General features: G+C 42.4%; 1 protein-coding gene across 7 annotated transcripts; it reads left to right on the top strand.

Annotated features, from left to right (window-relative positions):
* The first annotated feature begins 1,851 nt into the window (after nt 1–1,851).
* myt1a (myelin transcription factor 1a) lies at nt 1,852–21,083 on the top strand. Of its 7 annotated transcripts, none has more exons than XM_048241790.1 (23): nt 1,852–1,910; nt 6,523–6,614; nt 7,669–7,723; nt 7,892–7,922; nt 8,277–8,339; nt 8,812–9,053; nt 9,413–10,372; nt 10,593–10,727; nt 12,280–12,370; nt 12,625–12,750; nt 13,236–13,450; nt 13,700–13,908; nt 14,260–14,487; nt 14,932–15,086; nt 15,402–15,464; nt 16,217–16,285; nt 16,758–16,820; nt 16,916–16,999; nt 17,587–17,808; nt 18,261–18,352; nt 18,592–18,695; nt 19,117–19,260; nt 19,631–21,083. In XM_048241790.1, exons 1-23 carry the CDS (start codon nt 1,886–1,888, stop codon nt 19,772–19,774), a joined length of 3,612 nt encoding a protein of 1,203 aa, XP_048097747.1. In that variant the 5' UTR covers nt 1,852–1,885; the 3' UTR covers nt 19,775–21,083. The 7 variants fall into 7 exon arrangements, with proteins under 7 accessions (XP_048097747.1, XP_048097746.1, XP_048097753.1 ...); XM_048241789.1 differs by having other exon boundaries at nt 17,530–17,808; XM_048241792.1 differs by lacking the exon at nt 1,852–1,910 and adding an exon at nt 3,988–4,122 and having other exon boundaries at nt 17,530–17,808.
* The last annotated feature ends 202 nt before the right edge of the window (nt 21,084–21,285 follow it).

The raw sequence follows: 21,285 nt of genomic DNA, 5'->3' as shown, positions 1-21,285 counted from the left end.
GTTGCTACACGTCATTTGGAGACAAATCTGTGTGGGTGATGTGATGAGGGGAAACTGATTTTATCTTTGGTGTCTCCCAAGAGTCTCTGTCCCAGGCCCACATCATACATGTTTAATGAAAGACTGGGGTTATACGCATCATACACACTGCCAAATATGTGTCAGCAGCACACTGAGCTTTAAAGACTTTATTAATAGTTTTATGGAACACCGACAAAATGCAATCCCCATGGCAACACAAACACTTTTACAACACCCATGTTTTCAAGTGGCGTCCTGTAGCGTGATATCAGCGAAGCGCTTGGTGAAGAGCAGCAAGCTATTTCGCATTAGCCGCCAAACACACCCCCGTACACACACAAACCCCTGTACACTCACACACACACACACACACCGAGTGCTATCTCTCCTGTACATTCTGCTAAGCTGCGAACAGCCTCTTAAAGTTTGGCACACTTTCTTTAGGCCTGTGGTGCATTCAGTAGGGAATGCCTCAATAATAAGCATTGCCCCCCCCCATCCTCATCCTTCATCCTGGACCCCCCAACCTCCCCCTCTGCTGACTTACCATGGTAACAGAATGGAGGGGGCACCCAGCCATCATTATCAGCAGAGCCATCTGTCATCAGGGTCGTCAGTCTCAGCTCAGCTCCCATACTGGAGAGAGCTCCAGCTTTAACTAGGGGCATATGCTGCTCCCCTCTGTACTGCACAGCCCTGCTCGCAGAGTGCCAAGAGGTGGAAGGGTGGAGTGGAGGAGAGAGATAGAAAAAGAGAGAGAGAGAGAGAGAGAGAGAGTAGCAGATTTTAGTTTGGTCAGACGGAGATGGTGTGGCTGTAAGAGAGAGACAGAGAAAGAGAGAGGGATGCAGAGAAGTGTGAGAGAGAGAGAGATGGTAAATAGATTTTAGAAAGAGAGAGAGAGTGGTTGCGGATGGCTGTCTGTCAGTGATAGGATGCCTATTGATTGACTGGGTAATTGATTGATTGGACTCTTGATGAACTGAGTGAACTAGGGGAGTCTTCCAGGCCAGGGGCAAAAGAAGGATAGCATCACGCCCTGCAGCCTCCAAATAACATGACACCAGAATTAAACAGAAGTTCCCCATTTTCACAACTGTCACCCATATGTTGGTTCATCTGTTTTCTTTCCTTGATATGACTATGTGTGTTAATATTTATCCATTGATACATTTAGAAACTGTCCTACTGGTAACTTATTTCTTTACCTTCTTTTTCTCTTCTATTTGATGTGGACTTATCTTACTGTTTATTTATTCGTTTATTTATTTATTTACATATTTATTTATGTATTTATTTATTTATTTATTTATCCCAGTGTAGGGCCTACTCTTTTCATCATGCTAGCAAACAGAATGGAAGATATCCTCGACCTTGTGTGTGTGATAAATACTGTATACATATACATAAAGCATAAAAGAAGGCATGACTTGCTAAAACTGGCCCACAAGGGCATACAGCTTTAATCAGTGAGGACAAAAAGTTCTTTACACGTAGGCCTACATATTTCGAGAACTTACATTACAAGTGAAAACTCTGGTTGACTTATGCAGAGGCAGCTGATGGGAATCGTGATGAAAGAAAAAGGAAGTCGTTGGATTTGCCATATGACTTGCAGGAGACACTACTAACCTTTTGTTTTCGTTTTCAATGGTCATTGTTTTGAGACACTGACAGAGCTCTCAGCTCTGATAGGCCGACAAAGTAGACAATAAATCGCCAGTGAGGCTCTGATTGGTGGAGGCGCAGAGTTTGGTGATATCCCCGCCCAGTCTTGTAAGTTTACCCTTTGTAACTTTCTCTGGAGTGAAGTAAGTTTTCAGAGTTTGAGGGCGGTGTGAGGGACGATAAAATCACCGCAAAGATGAAGCTGTGCGGAAGTTTTCTAGGTCAGTACTCTGTTTTTTTCTAAATGTTTCTTCGGCGTGTCATAACTAGACGCTAGAAACAGATGGTCTAATCTGAAAGTTGTTAAACTTTAGTTTCTGCATTTAGGTAGGCCTGTTCAGCTTTTGTACCAACTTAAAATGGTCTTATTTAAAGATGTTTATTTGTTGTTTCCACTATACATAGGCCTACGTTTCTATTATCATAACGATGTGATGACATAGTGGCGTTGTTATCAGCCTTTTTATTAGTTTAACAATTCTACAGAACTATTTCCCTTGTCGATTAACACTCGTTCAGATTTCTGTCATAACTATTTCGAGGGTAACTTGTCTGGTGGCACGGTCAACCTAACACGATGATATATTTTTTCTACAATGAAACACTTGTGCTAAATCAGCAGCTGACCCGGGGCTCTTTGTGCTGGGCAAAACTCCCCAAACTCAAAGCAGTCCAGACAGTTTTCAGACAAAGGCAACTTTTGTTCCCTCGAGGATATGTGTTTCAAACTCTATAGGGACGAAGTCAGTCCTCCGGCGTATTAAAAGTTCGTGTGTGTGTGCGTTGAAGGGGTGGGGTGGAGTGGAGGAGGAGGAGGGAGGGCCAGCCGGCTTGGCAGATCACTCCATCTGTCTCTGATGGGAGGGGACTTGGGTGAGTCGGGGGTTCCCTCGTCCTATTCATTCAGCCGCACCGTATGCAATATTTATACTCCTACTCAGACCCTTAGTAGCAGCCCGCAGCTTTAATTGTATGCGACTGCAACAGGGCTGTCCATCTGTGATGAGCTTTACGAAGTGGCCGAGTAGAAAAAAAGTCCCAGCTGGTAATCGTAGAAGTTGAGCCTCATTAAATATTCAAAAAGTCTTTCAGAGTTGCTTTTGACAACAACCTCACCAGACTTTATGCCAAACTTTTCTACACTTTCTACAACTTCAATTTAACATTATGACTAATTAATAACAACAAGTGTATGTTTAAAACAACATGTATGATAGCCTTCAACAAATAATTATTATACCCTGTTTATTAATAACTAAATAATATTTTAAGTCATGCTGAAATAACTAGCCTATGGCAAGTTCTGCACTCAGGCAATGAGTTGCAAAATGCTGAAAATGGAAGTCATTACAACCCAGCTAGATAACTGTCGTTCGTCTATTCCGCAGCAGACCTATTTCATTCCACGGTATTACTGCGCAGAACAAAGTAGTTCTTTGTTAAAAAACGACATTCGCCATGTGTAAACGTAAACCAATATTCATAAAACCCAGGCAACAGAAATCATAAATTGGAAGGTCTACGGAAAACAACGCACCGAAATAAACCTAGGCTATATTAAATCGTAGTTAACATTTCTGCTCACACGTGTAGGCAACACGGCACATATGTTTCTTTTCGATAAACATAAAGGCCTAAACAGTCCAGATCAGAGGCCATGTGGCATAGGTAACAGCACGAATATTATTAGGAGCACAGTGGATCAGAACAGACCGTTTTGACCGGCTGCGCAGAGCAATGTGCGTTTCTGTCCATGGTACTGAAATGAAATCACTGCTCGCGCTGTCTTGGGTCCTGAATTTCCGTAGAGCTACATCGTTCACTTCGAGCACCGACATGAATTCATTGTTCCTGGAATCTTAACAAAATCTCTCATTACAGAGGAGGACGACTTTATATTGCTGATCGCATTCATAAACTTTAGGTTTAATAGTTGGTGTTCTATATTACAAGTGTGAATGTAAAATAAGTGGCAAACATGCTTTTGCCCAAACTCTTTTCGTGTCCTTTCGGTGTTGATGTATTGAAATGGTTGGGCAGTACCATTGTGTATAACGATGGGGGTTCTCAAATGACAACTGTAACAGATTCCCTCTTCTGTAATGCGATCGCGGATGCCAAAAGTTAACTGTTAACTGCAAATGATAGGCCTACAAATGGCACTTCAAAAATTATAGAGCATAGTATTTTGCGATTTTGCACGTTTGCAATGGTTGTTACCCTTATCTCTTTTGTGGGTCTGATATCAGCAAATCCAAGTATATGCATAAGAATTATGTTCAAAGGATAGAGCCGTTGTGTGTTGTGTGATACGATAGTGGGGGTGCAAGGCGATATCAGAAGCCCTGCCCATCTTATGCTGTAGGTTTTACTATGATGATGTCACAACATAAGAGGGGAGAGGAGGGGTGAACAATGGCCCGTGAACGGTAGGTAAGTTATATTATTCTCGTCGACAAAGCAATGGAGACGATGGAATCGGTATTCATTTGTAACATTCCGATTTAGAATAGGTGAATAACATTATCTATACCGTGGAGACGTTGTGGTTTGGATGTGATCGAGACGTCTGAGTTTTTGAACGTCAGACAGCGACTTACCGAAGCGCTAAAGACGGTGTTCAACACTGAAGTTGGATCAAAAAGGCCATCTCTTTGATAAAGGATTCTATGGAACACTGTGGAATATGGTATATAGTCTACATCACCATATGTTGCAGAAATGTAGTTTTTCTCATTGTGCGTTTATATTCATTTTATACCTCGGTGCGTTAACGGACCCACCATTGCTGTTTTTTGTAACCTAATGGACGCCCGGCTAGTAATCTCTTAAAGAAGCAGTTGCTCGTAGCTTTTGTGTGTATATTACTATTTCATCCTCCATTGTCATTTCACTATAATACACGGTCTAGCTGTATGATGGGGATGCAATTCATTACCAGAAGCCTTTTAAGTGTGTTGACTGGCATATTGAATGACAGTTACTGAAGGCGTAATGGTAGAGAGGTGTAGAGTTGATATTCATATTTATTATAATCTATTAGCAGATTAACAGTTTTCTAAGGCCTTTTGATCTAAATTAAAGCTGTGTGGTCATTTTATGACGGCCAAAGGTCTAACCTGTCTATATAACGACAGAAAACTATCCTGTGTGAAGCACCTGATAGTCTGAAGTTGTTGTAGCCTACTGCTTTGTGTAAAAACAACATTTATTGTGATGGCTTTTATCGACTGAAATGGTTATGCAAGTTATAAGAAATACTGTTATGTGGGAAGCATCAAGTATGGCGCTCTGTCGAAGCCTTTAGAGACGCTTTGGATGTGTGCGTCATGGGAAAGTCTGGCCAAACTAAACACCAGTCGAAGCAGACAGCGTCTTTAAACGCAAGTTTAAGCCTATGTTTTGTCATTACAGTGTTCATTGGAGTACCGACTCTGCTGAACCACGGCTGAGGCCTACAAAAAACGTTATTGCATTACCGAAGTGATCTGCCTGGTAGGCTTCTGAGTTTGGCAGCAGGTGCTCTCGTGTATATTGCAGCATGATCTATGCTTGATACCATGCATGGATAGAACTTGTTCTGATGTTAGCTAGGGACCCAGAGAAGCCTGTGGCCCAGGGTAAACAAAGCGTCCAGGCTACGCTAGAATGACAGGTAGCTCTCCGCTAGCGCTAAAGGGGAAACCATCAAAGCGAACCGATCAAAAGACTAGCATTTGTAGGTCCACCCCTATTCTATCACCGCGGAAGGTTTTTTGCTTTTCGGTTGATGGAAATCGCTCATAGGCGTGGTACTGTACAAACTGTGAAAGGAATGGTTACGTGCAATTGGATGCTGCGCTTTCGATGCCGGGGCCTACGGAACAAAAGACTTCAGACGTACATATTCGATTAATAAATATTGTGTTCTGTATGAAATTGTACCAATTCTGCAATTATGATGTCTTTTGTTACAAAAAATACTCAATTTGTGGTTAATTGTAAAAATTCCATGAAAAAGCTATTCCATCCATCCATAAAAATAAATGTCCAAGATGTTCTTGGACTAGGCTACTGTACTAGTGCCTCCGGCATATTGCATTCAGCCATATTGAATTGTGATGAATTCTGTTTTTCACCGCTTTGTGGAACAGTAGCCTACATATTTTTTTATTGATCAAGTTTGTTTGATCTAAGGTTGCCTTGCTCATCGGTTTAGATAGTCATATCTAGATGTATCTAATTGATAGTCATATCTTAGATGTATCTAATTTGACGAAAGTTTTCCGTGATAAACTTCGTTTATTCCACTAATAAACGTTTTATTTCACTGATAGTCATATTTCTCCGGGGTTTCTCATGCGAAACCGTTTTGACAGCGACAGGGCACCAGGTGCTTCTTGGAACGTATTAGGCGGCCAGTAATGAGCAATCGAGTGAAACAGCTGGGACGCGGCTTTCCTCTCTTTTGGAGAGTCCTAATCGACACCAGAACGGTGAAGGCACGCAAGTCGTGTCATATGATGATGTATAGTGTTCAAAGACTAGAGAAGAGAACAGAATGTGTGTCTGCCTTGGTTTGCTTGCCTTCTTTTTAGTGGACCACTAGTTTATATTTGTGTGTGTGTGTATGTGCCTTCAGTTCTGTACTAATGTTCTCCTTAATTGGGTTATATGAGTGACCTGCATTACCAAACCCTTTCTCATCATCGTTTTGAACAATGGCACATTTTCCATGACCAGACATTTGCTATATTGTAGGTCTGATCCTAATTGAGTTTCCCATTAATGGATACCATTATAGTGAAGGCTGTTAAGACAATGGGAGTAACAAACTGCTGTACCCCCTTACAGAAAATGAGTTCAGAGGACAGCTGCTGAACCAGAGGTGGACGAGAGGAGACAGAGACAGCAGCTGTGAGACCAAAAGGACGAGGAGAGGCAAAGTGAGGACAATTCCACTTCTCAGTCAACACACACACACACACACATACACACACACACACTCTCACACACATAGACGCACACACACACATAGACGCACACACGCACACACACACACACACACACACACACACACACACACACACACACTCACACAAATAACACAGAATGCCTTTTGTTACAGGAGGAAAGTTGTGAATGCCCTGCATTATATTTTGACTGTAGCACTATCATGAGTACATATGTTGTATTAGAGTATTAGTGCTTATGGTGCTATGGTGCTTATTGGTCATTATAGGACCCACCCCCTCTCTCTCTCTCTGTCTCTCTGTCTCTCTCTCTCTCTCTCTCTCTATGTGTCCCTCCTTCAGTTCCTTTTGAAAAGGAACTGTACAGTGGGTTGGTATTGATTGGGGTGTTTGAGAGCATATTTAGAAGGATGGAGTGTGTCTTTATCAGCTGTAACTTGAGCTTGAAAGCTCCTCTGAACAGAACAATTAGATACCTCCCTTTTAACAGCAAGGGATGGATCCCAACATCTGTTTTTGGATCTGAATTGTATCTGAGGAGCCACTTATGGGGAGATCTTTGAGAAGGAGAATGAGAAGCAGAGAGGAGGAGATGTACAGATGAAAGGAAGATGAAACAAAGGTTAGAGACAGACAGGAGGAAGGGCAGGGAGAAACAGAGGGATGTAATGCACTAAGAATAGATGAGGTAAGAAACTGGTGGTTGACACATAGAAGGAACCATCTGAAGAAATAAAGGAGGTGTGTTTTAGCTACAATATACAGTACCTACCATACCTAATCAAGTATTGACTGATGAAGAGTCAGTCGGTTCATCAAGACGTTGTATTTACATAAACCAAGTGAAGTTGCCATGTAACTAAGGCTTTATATCAAAGTTTTATTGAAATATACAATGTCATCTGTCTCAAAGTTGTATTCTGAATCGAGTGGCTAAGGGAGGGGCAGACCGAGGCAGGCCAGGAGGGAGAGACTGAGACATTTTTTTTTTGTTTTTGTAACGTCTCTGACTGTGTCTGTGTTGCAGATGAGTCAGGATGCAGACGAGAAGCGGACGCGGACGCGCTCCAAGGGCATCCGAGGTACGTCCCCCTCACACGGTCCCTTACGTCATCTCCCCCCATCACCACGACGACATGATTTAGTCTACCACCATCCGAGTTTGTTAGATATCTAAGATGTGAGAGGTTGCTGGAATATGCCATCTCTCTCTTTCCCCTTTTGATCCTTATGCTCTTTTTGCTTTACAGTACCCCTGGAGCTTGCTGGCCAAGAACTGAGGTACGTATTGAAAAAAACAAACATTATAATTGGTCATAACTCATATAAGCGCCACTGTTACAACCACTTTAATGAATACCATCAAACATCCTTGATTAAGACACAAGATAAAACAGAATTCAAATCTACCACATCGTATATCTTCTCTAATAAACACATTCCTCTTGAACGGTGCCTGTTGGGACTTCTGAGAGAGGGGCCATCTGTTCGCTTAGAACACATGCTCATTTTGAAAGTCGATGTTGTTTTAAGAACTAACGCAACACACCGCACATCATATTTATTCGCATACTCCTTGGAGGAATGGCTTTTTTGAGCATAGAATCAATCATTGCCTGTTTGGTCTCCTTTTAGTTGTCCTATTCCGGGATGTGATGGCCTGGGTCACGTCAGTGGAAAATATGCACGGCACAGAAGGTAATTTCATATACTCCATCAATTAACAATTGAAAAATGTAGTCAATAAAATATTACTGTTGGCAGGATGTGTAATATATTGGCAATAGCTTAGTCACACAGCACAAAGTGATGTCATCTTTTATCCCCTTGGAGAGGGAAATTTGACAATAATGATGATCTGTCTCTATGTTGTCATACACACACACCTAGCTGCCAAATAAATCAGTAATTTCATGAAGACGATGAATTTGAGAAGGATTTATTATTGGTGTAAAGTTACTTTATTGATGTCTGTTGTAGTCTATTGGATCACTATTTCACTAATACAACAAGCTTTCCTATGCCAGTCATCTTATAAACAGCTCCAGCTATTTGTCAGATATAACAGACAGCCAAATACTGTACCTCGACTGACCAATCAGAATCAAGTACAATGTCTGACCACAGTGTCCACAAGTTCACCTGCCATTTTGTTGCCATCTCTGGGCAGCGTGCTAGGTTGCCCTCTGGCCAAGAAAAGGAAACAAGAGGCAGAGGCGGACGAAAATCAACCTGCCCCAAAGAAGAAGTCCAATCCCCTGAAGCTGGCCATGGACGATGGCTTCAACGGCGACAGTGACGCGAGCAGCGAGGCGGAGACCAAGGAGGAAGGAGCCGAGTCTGACGAGGAGGCAGCCGCTGAAAAGAACACAGAGGCGGTTGAGAAGGAGAGCACTGCTGAGCGACAGGAAGGTACGGAGAGAGAGAGGAGAGAGAAAGAGAAGGAGAGAGAGAAGGAGATAAAGAGAGAGAGAAATGGGCAACATGATGAAATAGTTCTGCATGTATTTCTCACCTAACACCAATATGGCTCTGCCGTTGCTGTTTTATTTTGGACTTTGAATATGCCACTCTAAGTGAAAAAAGCTCAGACCTGCAAACACTAGTAAATGCACAGCTACCACTGATGAAAGTTTGTTGATGCCTGTTACATACTATATGTATGAACATAAACCTTAGAAATGGTAAAAAAAACTAATATAAATATTTCTGAATTCTGTTTAAAATGAAGCAGGACAATGTAATCAAATTGTCTTTTTTTTTCTGGACAGATGAAAATACACCAGCTAATCCTAAAGAGAAAGAGCCAGCGAGCGAAGTCACCCCACCCTCTGATACAGACTTCCCCAAAGAGCCAGAGGAGACCACACCCATCCAGCCGGTTACTATGGAGGCAGACAGCGAGGCGGCACTGCAGGTCGCCGAGGAGATCCAGGCAGCAGAGGAGGAGGAGGACGAGGACGAGGAGATGAGCGAGCAGGACAGAATGAGGCAGCAGCTGAAGAACGACTCAGGCCCAGAGCCGACTGCCGCCGAGGAGGAGGAGGAGGAGGAAGACGACAATGACGAGGGGGAAGAGGATGAGGAGGAGAGACAATGCTCAGGTCAGAAGAACAACTCCGACCACCAGTACTACAGCGGGAACTATCAAAGACTGCCCACCAAAGACACAGAGAAGGAGGATGGTGAAGAGGAGGAGGAGGAGGAAGAGGAGGAGGAAGAGGAGGAGCAGACGGTAGCAGAGCCTGTCGCGCTCAATGCTGCTGCTGTTGCCCAGGAGGTGCAGTCAGAGGTGGTGCCTCATGATGAGGAGAAACTAGACCTGATGGAGGAAGAGGAGGAGGAAGATGAAGAAGAGGATGACGAAGACGAAGAGGAAGACGAAGAGCACGGCTCTAACAAGGGTTCACCCACTGTAGTAATCGAGCTGCACTCTGAGGAAGAGGACGAGGAGGAGGAAGAGGAAGAATACGAGGTTGAAGAGGAGGAGGAGGAAGAGGAGGAAATGGACAGTGTCTCTCACAGGTCGGAGGTCACGGACGAGTCAGAGACGTACGACATGACCAAGGGCAACCTGGGGCTCCTGGAGCAAGCCATTGCCCTGAAAGCCGAGCAGGTGGAGAGAGCTGCGGAGGAGAGCTGCTCCTCAGAGCCCCTGTCCTACCACAGCCAGGACGAGAGGTCCAGCAAGGCCAGCGACAGCACGCCACGCAGGCCTTATTACGGGAAAGGTAGGAGTAATGGCCACAAAGTTAATCTTTACTAGTCAAATTAAAGGGCTTTCTCATTTTAGAGAAGCGTAAAAAAGTGCATTGAAATAGCTCATCATAGGTTAGCTGTGTTAGCATAGGTAGCTATATCACAATTTGCATATCACTTCATGTGCATTGTTTCTTAAATAATGTGACAAGAGAAAGTCCTGCTGAAATGTCCACCTTCGTCCTATTACAGAGGGCTCTAGGTCTGACAAAAAGGAGGTGAAGTGTCCTACTCCAGGGTGTGATGGCACAGGTCATGTGACTGGGCTGTACCCTCACCATCGCAGTCTCTCCGGCTGCCCTCACAAGGACAGGATTCCTCCAGAGAGTAAGTGCACTGGACAGCCATCTTCTGCTTCTCTCTCGATGGCTATCTCTCAGATTTTCTCTAGCTATGTCTCTTCCCTTCTGCCTCTCTGTCTCTCACTCACTCTTTTGTCAGTCTTTTGTCTCTGTTTTCATCGCTCCCTCTCTCTCAGTGTCTCCTGTTGCTTACCTGAGAGACATTAAGTAATACATGACACATTAAAGGTGCTCTAAGCCATGTTGGGTAATGTCACTTCTGTTGACGTTCAAACAAAACAGAGAGCTAGCTCGCTACTCCCTCCCTCTCCCTCCTGTGCAACTCTCCTAAATGCGCGGGGATTGGCTGGAACAGTTTGTTGTGTTTTTATGGTCCAGGGGGGTATTCCAAGTACGTGGTTTAATGATAAACCTAGGTAAGTGGTAAACCTCCTACAACAAGAGCCCTATGGTATTGTTTTGTTAGGAGAATGAAGCCATACAGCTCTTCTATTAGGAGGTTTACCACCAGTGTTGGGAGTAATGCATTAAAAAAGTAATGTAATTACAGTAATGCATTGCTTTTTGCTGTAATGCAGTAATGTAAGGCATTACCAATACAATTTCAGTAATATTTTACTCATTGTACAATTCAAAGTAAAAGTTACTTTGCTTTTTAATCCAAAATTGAGAAATGCTCAATTGGCACCAGAGAAGATTATCCAAGAATTAAAAAAAGTCATCTATGCTGGTCCTGGAATTTGATTGCCTTGTTTAAATGACTGTAGAAAGGGAATTTGAGTTATCTCTGCCATTCATGCAACAGATCTAACATGGTTAGGCTATACTTCTCATTTCAAGCAGTGAGAATAACTAAAATGTTGCTTTTACAGACAAAGATCGTAGCCATTATTCTCAAACTATTTGCATTAAGTTTACACCACTGTAAGTGGAATGATAGGCAACCAGCAATGATGAGAACCATTTAAAGTCAACATACAATTTCACTATGGCTATATTTTACTATATTAAGTTGTGAGTGACCTTTGGCCTTTGGGGCCTACATTGTCCCATGAGCCATAACTGCAACCATTATATTGTTCTTTTGTTAGCCTTAAGCCTAGCTCAGTCATTATGTCATACCACATCACCTCCTGCCATGTAATGAGCTGCATTGAACACATGAAGATCTATTGAGAACACCAAATCCATATTTCCTGTTATTTTGGTGAAAGTAATGTAAACATAGTGTAATGCCTTACAATTCAAAGACAGTAATATTGTAATGTAACAAATTACTTTGAGATGACAGTAACAAGTAATAAATAATGCATTACGCTTTTGAAGTAACTTGCCCAACACTGTTTACCACCTACTCTGAGTTAATTAACCCAGGTTTGTCACTAAACCACATACTTGGAATACCCCCCAGGCTGCACCAGGTTGTTTTTGTTGCTGTTTTTGGAGCAGATGGTGAGGTGATGTTTGCTGTATGTGACAAAAATGTTTCATTGCAACATCGCTTAAAGCACCTTTAATAGTATTGTTCTCCAACAGTTTCATAAATATATAACCTGTCTCTTTCTCTCACTCCCTAGTCTTGGCCATGCATGAAAATGTTTTGAAGTGTCCGACTCCAGGCTGCAACGGTCAGGGACACGTCAATAGCAACCGCAACACGCATCGCAGGTACAGCCCGTGCTACGTTTACACAGAAAATAATATGTGCATCAAGTGAAATTAGCTTCCATTGTTATTATGTTTTTGTTTTCCTTTCTCAAAAAAAAAAAAAATAGTAATAGTTTAAATCTGATTTAAGCCCTTGGGAATGACAGGTTAACAGTTAATTGCTCTTTCTCTAGTCTTAATATATTTTGATTAAACTCATTCACGAGGATATCAGAACGCAGGATTCCCCTCACACTGTGTTTCTCTCTGTCCAGCTTATCAGGCTGCCCCATCGCAGCGCAAAGGAAACTCGACAAGAGCCACGACAAGCAGCCCCATGTTAGCCAGCCCTCAGTGAGCGAGCCAGCCATCGCAGGAGGCCACTCTGACAGAGTACTGAGGTAACCAACCCCCTCCGCCACACACACACACAGGCACACATACACACACATATACACACACACACACACACACACACACACACACACACACACACACACACACACACACACCCACACACACTGGCCCTCAGCTCTGCACTCATCACTCTGTATGCTCTGGAAATGTCTATCGCCATCACCATGTATCATTCCACTCATATACTGCCTCATTTCTCTGACCACAGGATGAGGTCAGTATCAATTAATAACAATTTATCTCACTCTCTTGTCTCAGCTCTGAAACTAGGCCAGGAAAGAACAGTTTTGTTTAAAAAAGACAAAAAAAAAAACACTACAGCAGAACTATGTCCCAGAAAAAGAACCCCCTCCCACACACACACACTTATGCCTTATGAGAACTAATGGCTCCCAGTTGACTCCAATAGCCTATTTAACATAATTCTCTTTCTCTTTTCTCTCTCTCAACCCCCCCTCCTCCCTCCCAGACCCATGTGCTTTGTTAAGCAGCTGGAAATCCCGCAGTACGGCAGCTACAGGCCTAATGTGGTGCCAGCGACCCCGCGCGCCAACCTGGCCAAGGAGCTGGAGAAGTACTCCAAGGTGTCCTTTGACTATGCAAGCTTCGACGTGCAAGTGTTTGGCAAGCGAATGCTCGCCCCAAAGATGCCCACCAGCGAAACCTCACCCAAAGCCTTCAAATGTAAGGACCTTGTTTACTTCATAGAAATATATACAGAGTGGACAGATGCCATTATATTATATATACCTTATAGACAAATTTTCAGCTGTACTGTCATGGCTCAAAATAATCTAGTCACTATTGTTTATTTTTGTTGATTAGTGTGATCTTTGTACCAGGCAGTAGAAATAGTGGTTGTGAAACTGAACCTGTCAGATGTAGACTGAAGGACCATTCTCATGCGTCCATCTTCCTCTGTGCGTCCCACAGCCAAACCGTTCCCTAAAGCCTCGTCACCCAGCCACAGCCTATCAGGAGGCTACGCCAAGAGCAGCTCGTCGTCGTCCTCCAGTGGTTACGACTACTCGCACGACGCCGAGGCTGCGCACATGGCAGCCACCGCCATCCTGAACCTGTCCACCCGCTGCTGGGAGAGGCCTGAGAACCTCAGCACGAAGCAGCAGGATCCGGACGGCAAGGTACAGCACACTCTGCCTCTATACAACTGACCAGCCTATACAACTGACCAGCCTATACAACTGACCAGCCTATACAACTGACCAGCCTATATAACTGACCAGCCTATACAACTGACCAGCCTATACAACTGACCATAGCTTTCCTTTTTCCTTTGCAGTCTTTATCTTAATTGAAAACAAACAAGTTAAGAGATTAGTTAGATTGTTTTCTGTTTACTTTGAACAAGAATTTAGCAAATGCACAATGCATTGATGTTTCACAACCTTTTCCAATAGCTAGACTCGGATGCACATAAATATCCTCTATTCCGTTTTTGATTGTTTACCATGAGGAAACTTTCTCCTGTGCAGGAAATGGACATTGAGGTGGATGAGAACGGGGCAGTGGACCTTAGCATGAAGAAGCCCAAGAGGGAAGGAGTGCAGTCCCCTGACCCTTCCTCTTCGTCATCGTCATCCTCCCAGCAGCAGGGCGGAGTCACCTCACCTCACTCCGCCCACACATACAAACAGGAAGAGTGGGAGGGGCCTCTGGACTACACCAAGCCCCTCCACCAGAAGGAGGAGGAGCAGGAGGAGGTGAGGACTCTCTTAGAGGAATCAATTTGTGTAGTGGTAGCATTAAGCTTGTGGAGGTTTTAAATAGCATTATATTACTTTATGATTTCTCTTAGAGGAATCAGTTTGTGTAGTGGTAGCCTTAAGCTTGTGAAGGTTTTAAAAAGCATCATATTACTTTATAATCTCAGAGTATACTGCAAAGAACAACATGACTTTAAGCATGGTGCAGGTAATTCAGAAGCAGCATCCTAAAATATAGTTGTTTTTCCAAGACTTAACAAGCTACAATGTCGTATTAGCATATTAACATAATGAGTCTCTGTTTCCTCAGGATAGTCTTCATTGAAGTGTGTTTATTTGTAATGTTTGTTTTGTTGTATTGGTGTTATTTTGTGTAATTGAGTTGTGGGTAGAAATGGGCTCACTGATGGTCATGTTGAACGTCCATGTGTGTGTCCACAGCCAGAGCACAGCACGCAGTCGTACGCCTCCTCCGAGGGGGAGGAAGATGACGGCACGCAGGAGAGTCTGGAGGACAGGAAGTACCCCGGAGAGGTCACGACCTCCAGTTTCAAGGTCAAGTTCTCCCCGAAGGACGCCAAGAAGGATCTTCTGCTGTAAGTGATCAAATGTACAACCAGGGTTGTTTAGTGGTAATCCAAGGCAGAGTATATCTGCGAATAGTATCTACAAGGTTAACTTCAAATCGCAAACTGCAAAAAGAGAGCATAAGAAAGTGGAGAGACAGCAAGGAAACTGTGTACTGTGCATGGCTTCCTCCAACTTACCAAAACGTACTACATATTCCAACTGTTTTTATTTTCTCGACATCAAGTTGTTATTATTATTTGAAATGAAATATAGGATAGTGGCCCTTCCACTTTTTGCAGTCAGAAATTGGGCTGATCACTGATTCAACCCTCTCTCTTCAGATGTCCCACACCAGGTTGTGATGGCAGTGGTCACATAACAGGGAACTATGCATCACACCGCAGGTAAAGCACAGCTTTAGTACTGATATTAACTCCCCACCTCTCTTGAGAATGCACCACCTAAAGACCCATGTCTCTGATGTCCTCTTTTTGGCACTAACCATTGCAATACACTTAATCAGTCTCTCATCCCACATTAGCACCCATTGACACAAGTTTGAACAGATCTTTTCCCTCTATTTAGTTCCAACTTTGCATGTGACTGTTTGTAGTAATTCATGGCCTTCTTTATGTCTCCTTCACCACACATTCCTTTTTTTACTATAAAGCTTCTCGCTTTTTTTCTCAGTTGAACTCTGGGCTGTGAACAAGAGTTGCACTTCTTCAAGCCCTGCATGTCTAGTGATATGCTGTTATGTGAAGAGTTTGAAGTGATTTACTAATCACAGAGTATTCATACATACATCCAGATAATCTCTGTAGTGTTTGTTCCCGTGTGATTTTTTATCTGTGTGAATCCTACCATCTCTTCCTCTTCTCTTGACTGTATCAAATCTGCTTTTGATAACACACTTCAACAATGTTCAGTAGCCTACCTCTCACCAAAGCGCTTTCAATTTCTGATTCTTTGAACACGATTACTTAAAATCAAACATTCTCTTGACAAGAAAGAAAATTGTTTGCTATTGTAAGTCTTTCAGTCTTGTGTTAAGAATCTTTCTTCTTATCTTACCTTCCTCTCTTCCTGTGTGTGTTTCTCTCTCTCTCTTTCTCTCTCTCTCTCTCCATCTCTCCTTTTCTTCCTCCTCCTCCAGTCTGTCTGGCTGTCCTCTCGCTGACAAGTCCCTGCGGACCCTCATGGCAGCTCACACTGCTGAACTGAAGTACGTTTGCTGTGTTCTAATGCATCTCCAGCTTCTCCTGCTCTGCACTGCACTGCCCCTTCACTGACCACCACTGACACTGAACATGAACTCCCACTCCTTTCTGATACTCTGCTATTCACTTCCTTTTGCCAATGCACACCCATAGTTGATCTGGATGAGGGCATCTTTTGTAGTTGCATAATAGCCTAACATGATTGTAGGTTTGTTAACAGACATCATATCAACAGACAGACAGCATATTTGATTTTGCTGATTCAGTTTGGATCCAATGAGTGGAAGCTACTCTTCCAGGGATCCACATAGCACAAAGGAGTGATTTAATGAATATAAACAGGACATGAATATAATGCATAAATATCACATTAAGGCAAAGTGTCAGTCTCCTTGATGTGGCTGTCATAGATTATGTGTGGATGGTTTGAGTATGTGTGTATGTGCACTCTAACTCTGCTCTTATTGACCTCTTTAGATGTCCTACGCCAGGCTGTGATGGATCTGGACACATCACAGGGAACTACGCCTCTCACAGAAGGTAGCCTTACGGCTATTATGATCCTCTCTGGACATTAATGAATCACTTGTTCTGACCCACAATAATGAGCATGTTCTTCTCCTCTCTTTTGGCAGTTTATCTGGATGCCCTCGTGCCAAAAAGGGAGGAGTGAAAACCACCCCCACAAAGGATGACAAAGAGGACTCTGAACTCTTAAAGTAAGACTTGCGCGCAGCTCAAACAAGCTTCAGTGTGATTATGCCAACTTTAAATAGCCTCTTTCCATGTGTCGTTAATTACCTATCACTAAACAACTCATAAAATGTTAGCAATACACCTTTGAACTTTTTTGTTCATTTTGAACAGTGCAGCTGAAATATTTTGTATAAATATATAAATGATAAATGTACATTTTTTTGTTTTGTTTTGTTTTTGTTGCATTTAACTACATTGTCAGTTTTATTAAAGATACAGTGTTCCATTCATACAGTATTTGGGGGGTCGAAGCGTAGTGGCTAAGGAGCTGGGCTAGCATGCAGTAGTCTGAAAAGTTGTGGGTTCAATACCCAGCTTTCACTGTTGTGCCCTTGAGCATGGCACTTAAACCCGAGTTACTCCGTGGACAATGGCCCTTGCAACATAATTCTAAGTCCCTTTGGATAAAGGCATCTGCTAAATGAACAACTGTAAATGAATGTAAACTGTATTGAAGTTTGTGTATTTAGTTGTGTGCATGTTTTCTCCTCAGTCCTCTTCCCACTGCCAGTGCAAGTGCCACCCAAATCAACCCGTCTCTCCTTTCCAGATGCCCAGTGCCTGGCTGTGACAGCATGGGTCACATCAGCGGGAAGTATGCCACCCACCGCAGCGCCTACGGGTGCCCACTGGCTGCCAAGCGCCAGAAGGAGGGCATGCTGAACGGCACTCCCTTCTCCTGGAAGGCCTTTAAGACAGAGGGCCCCACCTGCCCCACGCCGGGATGTGATGGATCGGGCCACGCCAACGGCAGCTTCCTCACCCACCGCAGGTAAATATACATAGACCATACGTGCATTTATATTTATTATATTTATATATTATTTACTTCTCTGTGGACAGACTATCCATGTAAAGTGTTGCCAATCAATTTACTGGACCTATACACTGTATATATACCTCAGTCATTGTGTCAAATAGGAACAGGGGCAGTGTTCAGGAATAGACTTAGTAAAATAAAGACACTAAAGAGACTCAGGGAGGGAGGCAGAGAAAAAATAGATCAGCAGGCCCAATTCAAAGCCCTAAGCCATAAGTGTTCCATGTAAGTAGCGTAAAACAGGGTCGGTTTCATAACTCCAGAGTGGGTCAGGAAAAGTTCTTTGCTTTGGTGGAACGGTGAAGAGGAAGCTGTGAATCTGCCGCTGGGTGACGTAACTCTGAGGAGTGATTTCAGCAGGTCATACCACAAAACTGATGTACTTTTCCCCCCTTTACCTGCAGCTTATCGGGCTGTCCCAGGGCATCGGCCAATAAGAAGAGGGCCAAGCTACCTGGAGATGAGTACATCAGCAAGAAATTCAGAGCCAGCGATGGTAAGACCAAGACAATATTAATATTTTTAAAGAAAGAATACATATCATGAGATTAATGAAAGATTATGCCTTTAATGTGGCTTATGTTTGATAAAATAACAATAAAGATATGTTTATGTGATTAAAAAAGAAAATATTGTGATGTTAAAATGGGTGATTGCATGCTGTGCCATAATTATTACTGTCTTTTGTCACCCTGTATGTGGTTATTCAGAATCTTTATTATTTGTCTTGTTTAGTCCTGGATAATGATGAGGACATAAAGCAGCTGAACAAAGAGATTAATGAGCTTAGTGAGTCCAACTCAGAGATGGAGGCTGACATGGCCAGCCTGCACACACAGGTCAGTCCTCTAACCTAAGTAATCCCCCTCACGGTCCCAGTTGCCTGATCATATATGATTTATGCTTTCATTAGTGTGTTTTCGCATGAACATTCTTAAGTACGTTATAAAGTGTAATTTAAGTAGTTTATTGTTAGCTCCTGCAATACAAAGCAGTAATATTGAGCTGTGAATGTAATACATTTGTCTTATTGCAAGTTAGGTTCCTATATTTGATTTAATTTATTTAACTCAACTCCACATAATATGGTAATATTAATACGTTAGTAAGTCTGAGAACTACCAGACATTTGCACTCTGAGGAACATCACGATGCAGCTGTCTTGATGACTCAGAGGGATGCAGTAACTCAGTGACAGTAATGGCTGACTCTAGGCGTCATGTTGATGCTGCTGAGCTAACCTGTCCGAGCTCTCCCCAGATTTCCTCCATGGAGAAGAACTTGAAAAGTATGGAGGAGGAGAACAAGCTGATCGAGGAGAGGAATGAGGCTCTCTTCGTGGAGCTGTCTGGCCTCAGCCAGGCCCTCATCCGCAGTCTGGCCAACATCCGGATTCCACATATGGTGAGTCGGACAGACAGGCCGAAGAGTCAATAGAAGAGTCAAACAGTGTGTGTGTGTGTGTGTGTGTGTGCTGAGTTGGTGCATGCACACAAATATAGTGTACTCCATCAATCACACAAACAGACACACGCACACTTTCATGTTAGCTCAAACTCCATATTAAGGGAATAAAGCCCTAACTGCAGTGTTAACAAAACATTAGCTGCTATGCTAATCTCAGATAGCCTATCAGTAGAAACTGTGTGCTCTTTTGCACTGTGAGCACAAATAAAATTCATGTTCACACATAGTGAGGACAAACACACAATGACACCCAACTTCACCAGCAGTGTCTCACAACTCTTGTTTTTGTTCCCCTTTGTTTATTCAGAAAGAGCCAATCACGGAACAGAACTTTGATTCCTATGTGGACACTCTTACGCACATGTTTACCAACAAGGAGTGCTACCAGAACCCAGAGAACCGGGCCCTGTTGGAGTCCATCAACCAGGCTGTGAAAGGCATCGAGGTGTGAAGAGGAAGGCTGAAGAGGAGGCTGAACAATCGGGGAAAAGTAGAGATGAACGAGTACAGGAAGAGACAGAAGAAAGCAACAGATCTGTGGAGTGTTCACCACGACAAAAAAAAAAAAAAAAAAAAAGAAACTGTGAATTGGTATTCAGGTCTGATATATGTATGTTATGTAGGTGGCTTCTACTTCTTGAAAAAGAGAAACTGATGCTTATTTTTCAAATAAGGACCAAAATTCAATGATGCTGCTTTCTCAAAAAAGTGTGATTTTGGAGCCCCCTCTCCTCATGGACAGACTTGACCTTAACAAATGACGCTGATTCTGGAACTCACTACCTGTTTGACTTTTAGAACAACAATCGACCCTGGCCTGCCTTGCTTACTCTCCTCAGTGCATGCAGGTTGTCAGGAGCAACAAATTATGCGTGTGTGTGTGTGTGGATATTGGTGGGCGTGAATCTTTGTGTGTGCGTGCGTGCGTGCGCGTGTGCGTGTGTATGTTTGTGTGAGTGTGTGTGCATGTGTTGCAATCAAGGGACATGCCGAATGACCCCCCTTTCTAAATTGCTATTGAAACAGACTTAGAATGCAGCACTGCAGAGCCCTATGTGTCTTGTACAATAATACTGTTGTCCCATAGTTAGTGTAAAGGCATTCCATCTAGTAATATTTATGGTATATGAGCATAGACGTTGCACTTATATGAATAGTTTGTAGTGTCATTATTATTATCATGAAATGAATATTTGGATTGATGATCTGAGATGTAAGTTTAATATTATTTATCAATGTTTTGTGATTGTTTTCCCTATTTATTCATTAATGTCTATTTATTGTCTTTAATTTATTATTTTATTTTTTTTACCGAACAAAATGCTACATCACACACTGTTTTTATCTGTCAGTGAGAAGAAAGAAATTGTCCTCTGTCGTGATGTTTCAAAGGAGACAATATTTTAAAGTATTAACAATAAATTGTTTTATATATCTTTCTATTTATTTTAAAGAACGGGATTTTTAATCTCCTTTTTTAAGTGCAAATATTTTGTAACTAACAGCTTTTGATATTCTTTTTTAAAGGTTTTTCTTTATTTAATCAGTTCTGTTTTCCATAAAGTATTTTTCACACCCTCCACAATGATGTGGGATAAATAGATATTATGTATTTATTATTTATTTAATATTTAAGAACAAAAATGAATGGAAATCTTGTTGCATATTTATTTTGTAAATGTTGTGTGCTAGTGATTGCTACATATGAATAGTCTTTGCCCATCTGTTGATATTGAAATAAAAGGGAATTCTATTGCCTACATCAGTGTAATGGCTGTCAATTACACCTTATAGTTACATGGTAATTATGCTTTAGAAGTTGTGAACAAAAGACGTACCTTATGTGTGTGCAAATGCTGTCGAATAAGCTATAGGTTTATGGAATTACAAACAAATGACAATTCACTTAATACTCACTCTGAATATACAGTCCTAAAATAAGAAATTAGACTAACCTAAAAG

This window comes from Alosa alosa, chromosome 4 (genome assembly GCF_017589495.1).
Source record: "Alosa alosa isolate M-15738 ecotype Scorff River chromosome 4, AALO_Geno_1.1, whole genome shotgun sequence".
In the NCBI taxonomy this organism is placed as follows: domain Eukaryota; kingdom Metazoa; phylum Chordata; class Actinopteri; order Clupeiformes; family Clupeidae; genus Alosa; species Alosa alosa.
This window is presented reverse-complemented; position numbering and strand designations above follow the sequence as displayed.

Coding starts and splice junctions, on each gene's coding strand:
- myt1a (XM_048241789.1), top strand. CDS start 1,886: ATGAAGCTGTGCGGAAGTTTTCTAG. Junction 13,909..14,259: donor AGCAGGATCCGGACGGCAAG/GTACAGCACACT, acceptor TCTCCTGTGCAG/GAAATGGACATTGAGGTGGA. Junction 17,809..18,260: donor AGCTTCCTCACCCACCGCAG/GTAAATATACAT, acceptor CTTTACCTGCAG/CTTATCGGGCTGTCCCAGGG.